Genomic DNA, 15,254 nt, shown 5'->3' with positions numbered 1-15,254 from the left:
TCAAGAGAAGATGGCAGGTACATTTTGAATGAATTGATGGGAAGGAATCTGAAACTAAAGGAAGGAAACAAAAATGTTTCCCCTTACAAAAGTAAAGACTTTATTCTTGTTATAGCAAAATGATACATTAAAAAAAAAAAAAAAAAATCAACCCATATTTTTGTCAGTATATTTTTATTTGAATAAAAAGTGCATTTTTAGCTAGCAATACAAGCCCAAAGGCTGAATAATGGTGTAAATATATTTACATCTTGGCTACCAGCATATATGAACCAAGCTACAATCTGTGTACAGAGCGGCTGATTTAGTAAGGGGGCCTCTGTCTCGTACTTCAGTGGTTTTTAATTTCAACGTTTCAAAGTTTAAACGTAGCATTAATGCATTTCTTACACTGGCCAAAATGCTACTTCATCACTTTCCTCCCTTTGCAAATAGAAACAAACTTTAAAAAGTCATTGAATTTAAGATTAAATCCAGTGGTATCCAAGAACACGAAGTGTGCCTCTGTGGCTCATTATAGTCTTGACAAAGTGATGGTTTGGTTGAAGGGCCAAGGGAAGGGAGGTTCTTGATTAAAATGTCTGCTCATTCGGTGGGTCAGAATGTGGTGACGGGCGACTAGACCAACATAAACTTCTGAATTTCAAAGGTCAATGAAGATTTCCTTAGGTTGTTGATTTCTTTTCCCATTCCTATGAATATAAAAAGAAATAGACCTACCAATTATAATATTTCTTTCAAGATAGGATACTGACATTAATGCTTTCTGTGTAAATAAGAATCTCACCTTAGCTTTCTGTAGGACGTTGCCTTTTGTGGTCATCATGGAGGTGGGTCTGCCTTTAAGAGCAGACACAGAATTGACCGGGGAAACTGAATCTGCGTTAACGTTGCTGCTGGAGGGTTGGGAAGAAGATGATGGTGACAATAACGACGACGACGACGACGACGACGACGACGATGACGATACCTGGGGAGAGCCTATCGTTGATGCTTTAGGCTGAGGGTAAAACAGCAGCGAGATGGTTAAGGTTCACATTTCAAGCATCACGCACTGATTTGAAAAACACAGAAAACATTTAGCAGATGGATTCTGAGGTGTATTGAAAGACAGCCAGCACACTAACCATCGGCGTGTCCTGGAGGCTGCTGTCCAGTGTGGTTCCCAGCGTGAAGGGCCCTGACTCCACTTTCTTCAGACTTTCCTTCACTTCTACCAACTGTAGCTCCACCTCCACCCTGTGCTGCTCTGCCTCTCGGCACGCCTCCTCCTTCTGCTTCAGACGGGCTTCCAATGAGGCCTGCTGCTTGGGATCTGAGGACAACAAACTGCTGTCAGTCCCCATGTGATCAGTGCAAATCTTTGAGTCATACAGACACTGCAGGTGTACCTTGGCAGGTGCTGAGCTCCTCTTTGGTTTCCCTCTTCTCTTTCTTGAGGTTTGCCAGACTGATTTTCACCTCCTCCCTCTCTTTCTCCAGGCGATCACGCTCCTCGATGTAACGCCGCATGTCTGCCTCTGTGCGGTTCTTGCCCAGCTTTATCTCAACTGCACCGGGGCATCCTGGTAATTGAGCATTTATAATTTTAGAGGACATAGAGATTTAATATCCGTAAAAACCCCAAACTTGCCCAGATCTTAAGCTGTGCTTTTAACTGTAGAAGATGCAGGCTGTCACTAGAGGGAGCCATGGTTATGTAATAGTACAGAATAGGAAGCAGGTGTCAAGGAAAGTAATAAGTACTTCTAACATATCTGCTTCATGATGAAAAGTTGTTGAATATATCTGTAAAAAGGTGAGTGTGGTGATATTAAAATGAAGAGCATGCTTGCTATATCTTTTTTATATATACAGAACTCAGCAAACCCACTGCCCCATTTGTCCTGACCTATAGTATGTGCCTTGGGCCTTGCAGGTTGTGGGCTGTGAGGATGCACAGCAGCAGTGTGAGATGTTGGACCCTTGTGGATTTGTCCACCAAAGGAATTGAAGGCCTGTGTGATTCCCAGGCTGGTCTTCTTAGTGGTCTCTTGGCTCTGGGTTGAGGTCTTGACTGGTTGAGTTTGTGGCTGTGATGGAGTGGGAGTCTGGGCTCGTTCTTGTTCTGGTTTGCTGGTAGCAGAGGCTAAGTTTGTCCCATTTAATGCGGGCATTGAATCTGGCTCAGTATTGTTAGTCGACGTCCCCTGCAACCAAATGATGTGCAAATTATTAATGTAGAAAGTAAAAAATATTTTCTAGAGAAAGGTTTGAGGTTGTCAATAAACTCTAATTTCCTACCTCTTTAACTTGAGAAGAGGAGTCCTTCTTGTCATCTGCTGGTATTAGGGAATGTCTCGAAGCTTCTTTAGGGGAAAGTTTCCCTCCAGAGGATGTATGAAGGAAAGAGCGCACAGGGACGAGGTCTAGGTAAATCCTGTTTTCAGAGTCTTGTTCTGTACCCTGTGGGCCCTTGGTATTGTCTTGTGAGCATGTTTCATTGTCTTTCTGGAGATTGTTGCCCTCGCAGTTTGTCTGGCTATTCTCCTCAGCATCCTGTATGACACGAGAGGAGGAAATTAGGAGATGGCTTGTGGCCAGATGACTGAGTCAATATTAAACTGAAAGTTAAAATCTCAAAACATTGCATCGGGTTTCGTGACAGCGTACCTCTGGGTCAGCTATAGAGGCCACATCATCGTACAGATCATCAGAGTTGTGAGAAATAGAAGGTAGGGTGTCTATGTAGGTGTTTGGCTCTGAATACCTCCTCTGCATCAAGCTAGAAAGACACACAATAACAAATAACCTTGTGCAGTGGTAGTCCTCTCCAAAAGCTCAGACTTCAGACTGCTTAAAACACCGGCATTTAGACAGCTTTATATACTCTTCTATCTGGATGATGTCAAAGAGAGGGGATGTTATATTATTTTGGTCATCTGAGGCACTGTTCTGGCTGTGAACACAGCAGCTGCAGTTCAAATGTTTTGTTTGTGAGGACTGACCAATCGGAAGAAAGACAGTTTTAAAGCAGTGGCTGTGGCTTGAAAGATAGAGCAAGCCGTGTACCAATCATAAGGTTGGTGGTTTGACCTCTGGCTCCTCTATTCTGCATGTCGTCCTCGGGGAATAAAAGTTTCCCTTGATGCATCCATTTAAGTGTGAGTGTGTTATGTTAGATTAAAGGTGATTTGGCATAGAATAAAGCACATATGTGTGAATGGGTGAATGACTCTTGTAGTAAAAAAGTGCTTTGAGTGCTCAAATAGACTAGAAATGCGGCGTTTAAGCACTGGTCCATTTAAAGCAAAGTTGGACCAAAGATCAATGCGTGATAAATGAGGATTATTTCAAACTGTGAATGACGCAGAACCACTCTACTAAAGTCCAAGAATAAGATATGGAGCTGGAAATCTGCATATTGAGGTGAACAAAAGCGAATAACTTACTATAAGGAAGTCCTCGCAGCATTGACAATAGTGGAGATCCTCTCAGCATTGACATAGTCGTATGTCAGCTCCTCTGGATCTGTTTTGCTTCCCGTCTGTGACAGCAAGAGTCCCAGCCAGTGACCCATATCTGCTGATGTCTTAGCCTGGGAGGGGATGGAAAAGAAAAGGACAAGCATTCACTGTAAACCATGCACTTGCAACATCATGTTTTTAAATTCTCAGAGTTTAATTTGGATGCCATTTTTAATTAATGAAATGATTGCTACAGCACCATTTCCAAGCAGCGGTTCTCTGAACTAAACTTTAAGAAATGAACCGTACAAGCCGAGCTGTTAGACTTAACTAGAAAAATATAAGAGGAAAGAGCTGTTTCTCGGATTTGGTATTTTGGATCAAACTGCTTCTTAAGAATTCTCTATTAAATAAGTAAGATTGAGATTGAGGCACGTAAAACAACCTGATATGACACGATGTGTTTACTGCCTTTTATTATTTTGGAAGATTCAAACAGCTTGTCTAAATTAGAAGGTTAACTATTACACATATTACATAATGGTTTGACGTCGCATATTTATTTGAATTAAAATAGTTTTAATGTTAACCTTATGACAAGAAGGAAAAAAACAGAACACATCCCAGAAGACTAAACATTGAATTCCATTGACCAAACATGCACTGCAGCTGGGTGGTACTGGAAGCTTAATGAAAAAGGGTGTAGCATTAGTCCCCCAAAAGCCCAGTACATCCACACCCTTTACACAAAGACGCACACTTGCATATGTACACATGCACCCACACCCATTCAAGCTCCCAGACCACCCTTGTGTGCGCACATATATTACATATGCTGTCTGATGTCAGCAGAAAGTGAGTTTCAGATGAGGACATGTTTGTTGAGGGTTCCAAGAAGCAGCTGTGCATCTTTTCTCATTTTGCTGACTCGGTATTTGCTTTTTTCCACACATTTACATCCTGCCAGACATTTGAGCCCACCGCTTAGAGCTAAGCGGTAAGCCCAAAGTAAGCTCTCATCTGAGGCAAGCATGAGCTGCAGACAGGAAACATGCTGTGTGTACATGCGATATCATGGTCTATTTTCAATAAGCTTTGGTTAAGTAGCGCTTTGAGCTTGCAGCACACCGCTGTTCCACTCCTGACTAACTGAAACCTGCGTGGTTGGGTTTCCACCCAGTGCAAAGTATTTATTTTGCATGTTAACAAAGCCTCCAGCATTTTCTCACCAATCTAACCCCCCTACAAACATTTAAATGTAGAGAACATAAAGCGGTAATCTACCTCTAGAGTTGCCATCTGTGTGCCATCCATGTCAATCCGAAAGGAGTATAGGTGCTCTGGGCTGGGGTCAGGCAAAACATTGCAGCCCTCTAGAGACACAGCAGGTTGGGTTACTTTGTTCTTGCCCTTGTCTTGGTAAAACCACAGCTGTCCATTCTTTATAAGACACCAGCAGGTCCGCCACTGACTGTTCACCAGTACATTGAGGTAGCCTGAAAGAGGATGGAGGAGAAAACATAAATATGAAGTTTCCTTTTTTACTTCTCTTAGAAATTAATACTGTGCAAAGAAAACAAATACTGAAGTCGCAGAAACGTACACTGCGTGGCTTTAAGGTAATTCCACTTGACTGAAAGAAATATATGCTTGCTTGATGTGATAAATCTCACAATTCATACTGGTTCTTACTTAAACCAGTGCTTACAAATTGCTGTCATACAATCTTGTTTGTTGCTGAAAACCAACAGTCTGACATAGAGGGTGCATATCATTATGGACTAAATGATTATAATCCAGTAGCACTAACATATATTACAATGAGGAGTTTTGACAGAACATCATTAGACCATGTTCACAGTGAGGTTCAAAACAAACTGCTTTATTTTGCATATAACACAGGGAAGAAACAGAGACGGTGCTTTTTTGTATGTCTTGCATACAATCTAATGTTATCTGGACCAACCAAAATGATATGCAGGTGCTATGCCAGCCCAATCATGAGGTGGGTTGAGACCTTTTTGACGGACGGTGCTGGAGTGCATGGTGCTATTATTACCACCAGGAGCCCACAGGGGAGTGTCATATCTCCAGTTTTATTTACTTGCTGTACTAGCAAATGTAGGACTTATCTGATGATGCAATGAGTGTTAATTTGAAAATGTTATGGATATTGTGGATGAGTTGGTGTCATGCTAGGTTTCGTTAGTTAAACACCAAGAAAATGAAAGTGGGCGCATCAACAGGTAGCTTTTAGTGAGGACGTTACTTAAAGACACTAAAAAAACTACTTTTCTCTACTTCCTTATTCACGTGTTTTATACTTTGAGTTTTTACATCAGCTGTCCTTCCTGACACAAACACAAAGGGATCTTTGTCTCCTCTTGGAAAACTGGTGATCTTTTGCTTGTTGGGCGAATGTGTAAATTACTACAAGGGGCAAAATCTGTCATGCAATTCAATCACAAGTGTCTGTAATGTCTCCAACAGCAATGTCTTTGTCGTTGTGCTTGCATTCATCTTACATTTATCATGAGATATAAATGGAATTATTGAAAGGGTAATAAATGTTACTACTACGATATATTTACCTTCGACCGGGGATGTCAAGCTCATTTTAGATTACAAGTCTTTTATGACTCACTTTGATCCTAAGAAGGCTGGACCAGTGAAACTCCCCTTTCTGTCAGTGTGCAGAAATTTAACTACACTTTTAATCATTGAGATATCCAAATAAAAGAAAAAAGAAGTGTAATTTCAACAATAGGTCGTAGTTTTTTCTGCTGCTGGAGTAAATGAAAGAAACTGTTCAGCATGACTCTGAGTGTAAATTTTAAAAATAACCGGATTAGAGAGTTTCTGTTAATTCACAGAAAATGTCCTTTTTACCTTTTTTACATTTTTATAGGCAATCTTGAAAAAACAGGAACTTTTCTGTTATTTAATTGTAACTGTAATTTCTTACTTAATTACTTTGATGTAGCAGGAATGGCTATGAGAAAGGTCTTTTTTAACAGGTAAAGCTGCAAAACTTGTTAAAAATACATTTAAAAGCCCAATAATTTATGCCCTACTTCACATTTTCAAAAAGGCATCCAGTTGGCCAGACTGGAGTCTTTGCTGGGCCGATTCTGGCCCCTGGGCCTTATGTTTGACTCCCTTGCCTTAGACCTTCATTAGACCTCTCATGCCAGTACGAATGCCATCCTGCAATTAAAAGCAGCAAACTTTGAACTTTGAAGTTAAGTAGATTTTTGCGAACCTGAGGTGTCGACACATTTCTCTGGGCTCTCGAGTGCGGAGGGTTTTTTCTTGCCGATGTTCATCAGGTTGCTGAACATTAAACCTGCTCCATATTTTTTCTTCACTGTGGAAAAGAGGAGGAGAAGGACGACAAATTGACTATTTTTTCTTTTTACACCCTCTCCTTGAACATGTGGAGCACAGCAGATAAAAGCTAAAACCCCACAGAGGAGCTTACCATCTTTGCTTTCTGGCGTTTCAGCATGGCTGTCTGTGCTGCTGCCGCTCTCTGAAGCCACAGAGTATCTCTCACTCAGCTCTCCCTGTGGATTCATGGCTATATTTTAGTCATTTTGAAATCTTATCAAAAGTCTCATCAAAAACATGATGTCTGATCACAACAGATCAATGTACCTTAGTACAAATAAGCCTTGGGGAGTCAGACACAGTGTGTTGGGGGTCACAGCTATCAGCTGGCTTGGGACTGATCTCTTGAATAACCTGGAGCAAAAACAAGATGTTCTCATTTTGATATTGCGAACAAATAAATAACCATCCAATGATCTCGAAAGCAAGCTACTGTGAACGTGTTACCTTCAGCCACTGCTCAGCCTGTTCTTTGCTCTGCAAGCCCAGGACAATGGTCTCCCCACCCACTGGAATAATCTTCAGCTTGTGCTCTTTCCTCTTTAACTGCTTCTCTTTGTAAACAACACTGCAGCCCAGCAGACTCACATCCAGCAGAGGTGTCTGCTCCTTGGAGCTTTTATAGCACTGAGAGAGGCAGAATCAACATGCAAGCTTCGTTAAAAATGAATTACTGTCCTTTAATTTTAGCTGCATGCTGACCAAAACAAGCTAGAAGGTAAATAGTAAATGTTGTCAACCAATCAGTGTTTAGAATAATCAGCAGATTTGTGTAGTTACTAGGCAGTCTTCTCAACCATAAACCATTACCTACCTATCTAACAGCAAAGTAAAAATTGGGTAAATTCCTGAATGTGTTTATTGATTTGAATCATATTAGAATAAAAGTTTTACAGTAGACTTTTTAAGAAAGTGAAAACAGCCACTCGTGCGAACTCCATGCTTTAGATAGCCTGTTAAAAAAAGTGTTCATAGGTAATTACCCTCTAGAATGCTCGTCTAGCATTCTAGAGGGAACATTTGTCTTTTAATACCAAGAAAAATATAAAAATATAACAAGTCAGTTTCAGAGGAAGTTGCATATGCGTTGTCACAGATCTATTTCTTGACAGCTGTTCATTCAGCGCTTGCTATTAAGAATCTCTGGCAGCTGTCAGTTGAACAGTTAAAAAGTAAAGCCTACACACCGGCTTTCTAGCATACAAAATATTACAGGGACTATACACAGCCCTATTCTTTTTAATATATGGGCTAATTTGGTTTAGATTTTTTTTCTTCTACGTATCACAACACAATCATAACACAAAACCTCACTGCAGCGTTAATACAGTCGTTTACCCACCAGCAGATGATGGTCTTTGATAACGCAAAGCTGTTTGGCCCACTGGCCAAGCCATTTCTTCCTCCACAGGAAAGCGCAGATGCGAGCATCTTTCATCAGCTCAATAGACGCCTCTGCTGATGGCCACTGGTGCTGAGCTGATGACGACTTCTCTCTGGTCACTTCCTCCTCATCGTAGGACTCATATGAGCTGCTTACCGCCTCTCCATCATCTACAAAGGGCAAGCAAAGCTAAAGATTACGACACTGCATGGGCTACAAGGGATGAAAAATGGCAGGGCGTCGAAAGCAAGGATTAGGAGAAGCAAAATCTGTGCGATGAGAGTGAATGAAAAATAAAGTTAATCTCTGTTTTTTGGACCTTTGTGACTTTCTTGAATGGAGGAGGATTTCCTAAAGCATTGAGCAAACACACATTTTCAGTACTGATGGTAAGCAGACAGGAAAATGATGAAACAAAGTTATGATGAAAGGGAAAATAATAAACTCAGGAAATTGATAGTATGAGGCTGATTGATGATGAAACTGTTCCCTTACATGCACGGCGCTGATAAAACTGGACAACGAGCACTTTGGGGACATGCTGGCTTCCCAATTTGAATTTTGGATTTATGCAATCGCCTGCATTCATGCCACACAGACAGACAAACAAGTCCTAGCTACCCCTGGTGATAACAGCATAGACCACACTGTCAGAGCTGTACTCTCGTATCCAGGGCCCTGAGCGATGGCCAAAACAGTCCAGATCTAAATAATATCAAAGGAAACAGGAGGAAGAAAAGCAACATAGGGGAGATTGGACAGAACATAATGCCTTTGAATAATAATCATAGAAAAGATTACAAAAATAAATAAATCTTGTACATATTCATTATTGCATTCTCTTTGGCCAATTCACATATGTTTTCTTTTTCAAATGCATTCACGGGCCACTTCGTTTTTTCTTCAAAGCCGCCTTAAGTCTTTGTGGCATCGATTCAACAACGTGCTGGAAACATTCCTCTGAGGTTTTTGTCCATATTGACATGATAACATCACACAGTTGCTGCTGATTTGTCGGCTGTATATCCGTGATTTAAATCTCTTGAGCCCTGGTGACTGAGGACTCCACCTGAGTACAAAGAACTCATTGTCGTGTTCCAGAAATCAGATTATCTGAGCCTTGTGAGATGGTGTGTTATCCAGTTGGAAGAAGTCATCAGAAGATGGCTACACTGTTGTCATGAAGAGACGGACATGGTCAGCAACAATACTCAGAAGGCTAAGGTGTTTAAATTATGGTCAGTTTGTACTAAGGGGTCCAAAGTGTGGCAAGAAAACATGCCCCGCACCATCACCACCAGCCAGAAGGATGGGTCTATGTTAAATTCTGAACCCAGCATCACCATTTCCAGTCTTCTTTTGTCCAATTTTGGCAACAATCAAGTCCGAAGTGTAGCAGTTTTCATTAATAGGAGTGAGACCCGGTGTGGTCTTCTGCTGCTGTAACTCAAGAGATGCTCTTCTGCATGCCTTGACCATAACAAGTGGATGTTTACTGTTGCCTTCCTATCATCTAAAAACAGTCTCGCTAGTCTCCTCTGACCTTAGTTAAGTATTTTTGGACAGAGAACTCCTGCTTACTGGATATTTTCTCTTTTTTAGATGATTCTCTGTGAACCCTAGAGAAAACAGTCAGCAGTTTCTGGAACAACCATGCTATCACTGATATTCACTTAAACCACCTTTCACTCCCATTCTGACATTCTGCTTGTTGCTTACCTAGGCGATGATTATACAGCATGACTAATAACAAACAACCACAGGCCAAACAGGACAGAATATTCTTTGCAGCTGTGGTAAAAATGTGTTTAGTAACAATTCTGAAGAAAAAGCTTCCAGTACTGAATAAAAAGCTGACATGTGTTATATTCGAACAATTGTTACCTAATTCTTTCCCACAGAGCTGTGAAACGCCGCTATTGCGCAAAAACTGGTAATACAGACTGGTTTCTTATAATTGTGGTGCGGGTCTTACCACTTACTCAGTTATTTGTTCCAGTACCTAGGCAACTCTTTTCGCTTTATTTTACAGCTCAAGCTAAAATGTTAAGCTAAGAAAAAGGCACAGCAGGTCTGAAATGTCTGTAACTTACATAGTTGAACTGAAACAATAAAAATATATCTAAATGAAAATGGTCTTAATTTAAAAGAAGTGATTGTAAAATTCAATTTAACAGCGTCAGAATTATGAATATACACTTAAAAAAAACTATTTCTGTAAAGAAGCAGTCTCAAATATTTTGTGGCACACACTCACACAAACACGAAGAATTGCTTCAAATAGGAAGGCTGCATTAAAAATAATACTGATATTCTTTGCAGTAGTATGAATTCATCACCTGGGGCTGTGCGATAGATGATACATCTAACTTTGAACACAGTTCTTACCATTGACAGTTTCCTCATAGGGTTGAGCCTCCTCATAGTAACTCTCTGAAGCGTCTGCACAGGCTGGAGCTGGTACTGGAGGCAAAGGGAACGGTTCCCGACACACCACACCCTGACAGATGAGAGAAAGATGAGGGAGTCAAAAACGAGAAAAGTACCCAAAAAAGAGAAGTGTGGGATTGTAAATGTCTGTGCTTTTTGTTCATTTAACGTCACCCCCAAACCTACTGTCATTATAGTTTCTAGACCAGTGGTAATTAAGTGCTCTGAACACACGCGCATACACATGCACACACGCACACATCGACATGTGTTATTCCCACAGGCTGAACATGTGGTTAATCCCAGCTGTCACTTCAGGAATAACTAGGGAATTCCTCGTGTAACCAAACCTCCTCTGACCTGGGAGGCAAGACCTGGTAACTACTAGCACGTTTGCCTTTAGGGAAGAGGGAGTGTTTGTGTGAGCAAGGAAGAAGAGAAGGGTGTCGTATATTTGTGTGTGTGGGTATGTGTGTGTGCGTAGGGGTATATATGTGTGTGTGGCTTTCCTGAAATCACTCAGCAGTCTGGCTTCACTTCTGTCTCCTGTGTGGTAAAGACTGTCTCCCCAACACTTAATGCTTGACTAAAATCAAAACCAAAACAAACACATCTGTCTCCAGTTGTGTTTTTGTTTTTTTGTTTTTTATATTTAGCTTCTTCTTCTTCTTTTTAATGAAGCTCAAGATTTTGCTCGATACATTAGACAGATGTTGCTTGTGCAGCATAATGGCTCCTGAATATTTACACTGTTACAACTGAGCCTCACTCTCTCTGTATCACTTTTCTTTGGGTAAATTAAGAATAAAGCTTGAATCAAAGCAGGACAAGCATAGCACTCTACTGGTAGCTACTGGTAACGCTCTCCAGGAGGATGGAAAAGCAAAGTCACAATAAACTTCTTAGTTCTTGTTAACAATTTAGGCTATTTCTACTTTGTGACTGACACAAAAAAATCACACAAAAAAATAAGATTTTAAAGGCTTATTAAATCTAAATCCACAAACCAATCAATGACATTGTGTGGTTAGACACATTAGTAGACATATAACAGTTAGAAGTTACACAGTAAACTAATCTAGCAGAAGATTCTATTCTATTCCTCTCTATTTTTATGGCCTCCAGGTGCTTTATACTATCAAGTAAAGACCCTAGAATAATAAAGAGAAAACTCTCTGTGAGCAAGCACTCTGGCAAGAGTGGAAAGGAAAAACTCCCTTTTAACAGGAAGACATCTCCAGAAGAACCCAGGAGGCTCAGAGTGGCAGCAATGCACTGCCCCTGGTTGGGGGTGACGTGAGGGAGACAGGATGATAGACACAGTGTGGAGCCAAAGTTATAATAACTGGTTAAATGTAGAGTGGTGCAGAAAGTTTGTCACTGCCATTTGTCAGTCTTATGGGCTGAACTTGCTTCTCTTTTGGCAGTGCATTGGTAGACCATATACAGTCCATCTACCTGCACAGAGCATCTGCTGTCACACGTGTCCAAAGTATGTGGTTCAACCAATCTGTGGTCTTGTGAAACTGAGCTTTGAAAATAAGGAAAAGCATCCACTGCAGCGCATGTCTATGTTTTCAATACTTTATTTTTGAACTTTAATGTTTTTTCAGACTTCTGCACCCTCGCCCCATTCTGGCCCACTTGTCAACCATTCGGCATTCAGCCTACGCACGGTTGAACAACGTGCCGTTTGGGTTTTTAGAGGAGAACATGGGAACGCATTTGCATTGCTTTTGCATTTGTGTTCAAAACTTCTCCCCAGGCTATGTAGGCAAACAGCTATGTAACCAGATATAACCATGGTAGTATAAAACAAGCATTACTAATCAGCATCTTTTAGGAGATGCTTTGAAACAGCATGTGGTACCTTTTATTAAAACTCAGTCTTGTGGGAAAAGCTGTCAACTTCAAAAATGCAGGTAATTTGAAGACCATATTAATTAATCAGGTGTTTATTTTCACACTTTGAACAACCTTAAACCTTTGGACTCATGCATGATGTGTGGGGGAAGGACCTTCCAAGAAGGAAGAATTTCATCACTGGAAAACAGCCTCAATACCCTGAAGTTGCGACATAATCCTATGAAGTATCAATGGTGGCAATCAGAAGATGGCAGATATGCAAGTTTGGTCTTGGTGCAATCTGGAAATAAAATGACTTGCCCGCTTAAAAACTTCAGTAGCTGCCAGTGAAGATGCAATCTATGTATTCTTTTTCTTATCTCAGATAAACTGAGAGATACTGGAGTCAGACTTCCACATAAGGGTTATTCTTCTGAGGCAGTGAAGTTAAAGGAAGTTAAAAAAAATTACATATATCCCACTGTTTGAATTCTTTCACTTTCACTTCTACTTATTGAAATTAGTATACTTTAAAGCATTCTGCTTATTTTTATTATATTTACTTATTGTACAGCTTTCACATTCTCTGAAAGGTTGCAGTCCTTCAGCTGCTCTGTAAACAGAATAACTCAATATACCATATGATGAGAGTGTGAATGGTACTTTTAGTTGCCCCAAATCAGCCACGCTTAAAATATACAGAAACAAATGAGAGAGAAAGCAGTGATAAATTGTGTTTAGCGGTCACAAACCTGTGGTGGGTCTACAGATACCAGAGTGATTTACTGGTTCAGCTTAGAAACAGAACAACAAAAAATAAAAACACAGCCATATTTGTCTGTTTGTGTAAAAATCATTATTTCTGATGTGGGCTGTCAGTGACAGACGCAGCAACTCCCAGTAAACAGGGAATTCCCTGTTAGTGAGCTTTTCCCACCATATCACTTCAGTGAGCTAAGACATTTTCAGTAATCCATAGCAGATGTTATAATAACTGGCGTCATGTCACGGTCCGCGAGCAGTCACAGTGATGAAGACTCACTTGTGTGATTAGCCTGCATGCCTGAACATGGAGGAAAGCAGCCACTAAGCAATGTGTTGGCAGAAATGTTATCACGGCCGTTTAGGGAGGGTAACATCCCTTATACATCATGGAGCTATTTAAGATGCGTCATTATACAAGCATCAGCAAATGTGACTGTCAGTGTGTCATGAGACCTGCTCTCGAAAATGACCAAAATATATAAAGTCTATTTAAACACACAGGTAACTGATGCTGATAATAACTGATGCTGCTACAGGTATATTGGCTCACTTGTGCCCACATATTCTTCTGAACTTTCTTTAATTCGTAAGTGAAACTGTCAGTGTGTGTGTTTCCAGTTAGGTGATAAGCAGAAAAAACCTACCACGTTTTTTTGATAGCAGGAAATACTGAAGCAAATCAGCAACAGAAGAAGTTGTACTCTTGGTTTAAACACCCTACTATGAGGCAACAGTGATAACCACTGAGATAAGATGTTGGCATTACTAGGGTGTCTATTGACCATTGTTATTTTTAATCACAGGAGTTACATCACTCCTTCTTACTCGTTTATTTCTGTAAAATTATTATAACTTTATAATTTAGGTTGTAGAAAATGATGGAGGCAAAACTAAAATTAAGTCATGTAAACCCCCATTTATCCTAATTGCCAACAGGGGGCTTCAAAATTGAATTCAACTGTAAAGAAATCAATGAAAATATTTTAGATTTTTCCTGATTTATGATCTAGGTAAATTCTCTCCTCGTCAACTTATCATCTCAATTGCTATTTCCAAGTTAGATTTATGTTTATTTTGTATATTAATGTTACATTTACCCCCAGCCAATTACCCAAGTGGCTCAGGATCATGTCTCTTCTTCTTTTGCAGATGATCAAGCGGTGACCTCAAGAAAAACTTGCTGCTGAGTATCAAACTATAGGAATGAGAATTAGCACTTCCAAATCTGAGGCCATGATCAGAAAAAAGAATAGTGCACAAGCTGATTTTAAGACTCTCTAGGTCTGAGTGGAGATGGACATCGAAAGATGGATTGATGTGGGTTTTGGGAGCGATGTGAGCGCTGTACCATTTTTTTGTGATTAAGAGAGTGCTAAGGGAAGCACTGATCTTCCGACCTTCACCTTTGGCCGTGAGCTCTGGGTAGTGCCTGAAAGAACTGAATCATGGATACTAGCGTCAGATATGAGCTTCCTCCAAAGGGTGGCTGTATTCTTCCTTAGAGGAAATTTGTAAATTGAGAGGGATTCAGAGCCTGGCCACTACTCCACATCAAAAGGAACCAAATGAAGTGGCTTGGACATATGAATAGGATGCCTCCTAGGTACCTTGTAGGTGAGGTCGTCTGAGCATGTCCTGCTGGGAGGAGGCCCTGTAGCAGATCCACGATACACTCGAGAGATTACATCTCTTGGCTGGTGTGGGGAGTGGAAGGTCTTGGCATAGAGTGTGTGCCCTGAGACTTGAGCCCAGATAAGAAAATTGATGGTGGATGGATGTTATGTTTAGAGTGAACAAACAACAATCGATTACGGGTATGACTATCTTGGTATTGACAAGTTTCTGCCATATGACAATGTGCTCTCAGTGTCCTCAACACTTAGATCCACCCCTCGCTGTTGATGCCCTGATTTAAAGTATTCAAGATGACCATGGCCAAAATGCCAAACTCAATCCAACAGGTGACAACATTGTGGCTATGTCCGTTTTTACAT

General features: G+C 40.6%; 1 protein-coding gene across 2 annotated transcripts in view; it reads right to left on the bottom strand.

Annotated features, from left to right (window-relative positions):
- Positions 1–156: 156 nt before the first annotated feature.
- afap1l2 (actin filament associated protein 1-like 2) overlaps positions 157–15,254 on the bottom strand; it is a 45,091-nt gene continuing 29,993 nt past the window's right edge. For both annotated transcript variants that reach the window (XM_026163099.1, XM_026163100.1), the window contains exons 5-19: positions 10,609–10,720; positions 8,179–8,390; positions 7,284–7,463; positions 7,104–7,190; positions 6,928–7,012; positions 6,709–6,813; positions 4,731–4,942; positions 3,432–3,577; positions 2,653–2,764; positions 2,284–2,538; positions 1,892–2,189; positions 1,392–1,565; positions 1,128–1,315; positions 788–1,000; positions 157–692 (exon numbers count right to left, since the gene is read on the bottom strand). In XM_026163099.1, the coding sequence (XP_026018884.1) occupies positions 666–692; positions 788–1,000; positions 1,128–1,315; positions 1,392–1,565; positions 1,892–2,189; positions 2,284–2,538; positions 2,653–2,764; positions 3,432–3,577; positions 4,731–4,942; positions 6,709–6,813; positions 6,928–7,012; positions 7,104–7,190; positions 7,284–7,463; positions 8,179–8,390; positions 10,609–10,720 (2,406 nt within the window). In that variant the 3' untranslated portion in view covers positions 157–665. The remainder of the gene's footprint in view (positions 693–787; positions 1,001–1,127; positions 1,316–1,391; positions 1,566–1,891; positions 2,190–2,283; positions 2,539–2,652; positions 2,765–3,431; positions 3,578–4,730; positions 4,943–6,708; positions 6,814–6,927; positions 7,013–7,103; positions 7,191–7,283; positions 7,464–8,178; positions 8,391–10,608; positions 10,721–15,254) is intronic.

This window comes from Astatotilapia calliptera, chromosome 3 (assembly GCF_900246225.1).
Source record: "Astatotilapia calliptera chromosome 3, fAstCal1.2, whole genome shotgun sequence".
NCBI classification, from domain to species: domain Eukaryota; kingdom Metazoa; phylum Chordata; class Actinopteri; order Cichliformes; family Cichlidae; genus Astatotilapia; species Astatotilapia calliptera.
The sequence above is the reverse complement of the archived record's forward strand: the minus strand, read 5'-3'. Positions and strand labels throughout refer to the sequence as shown.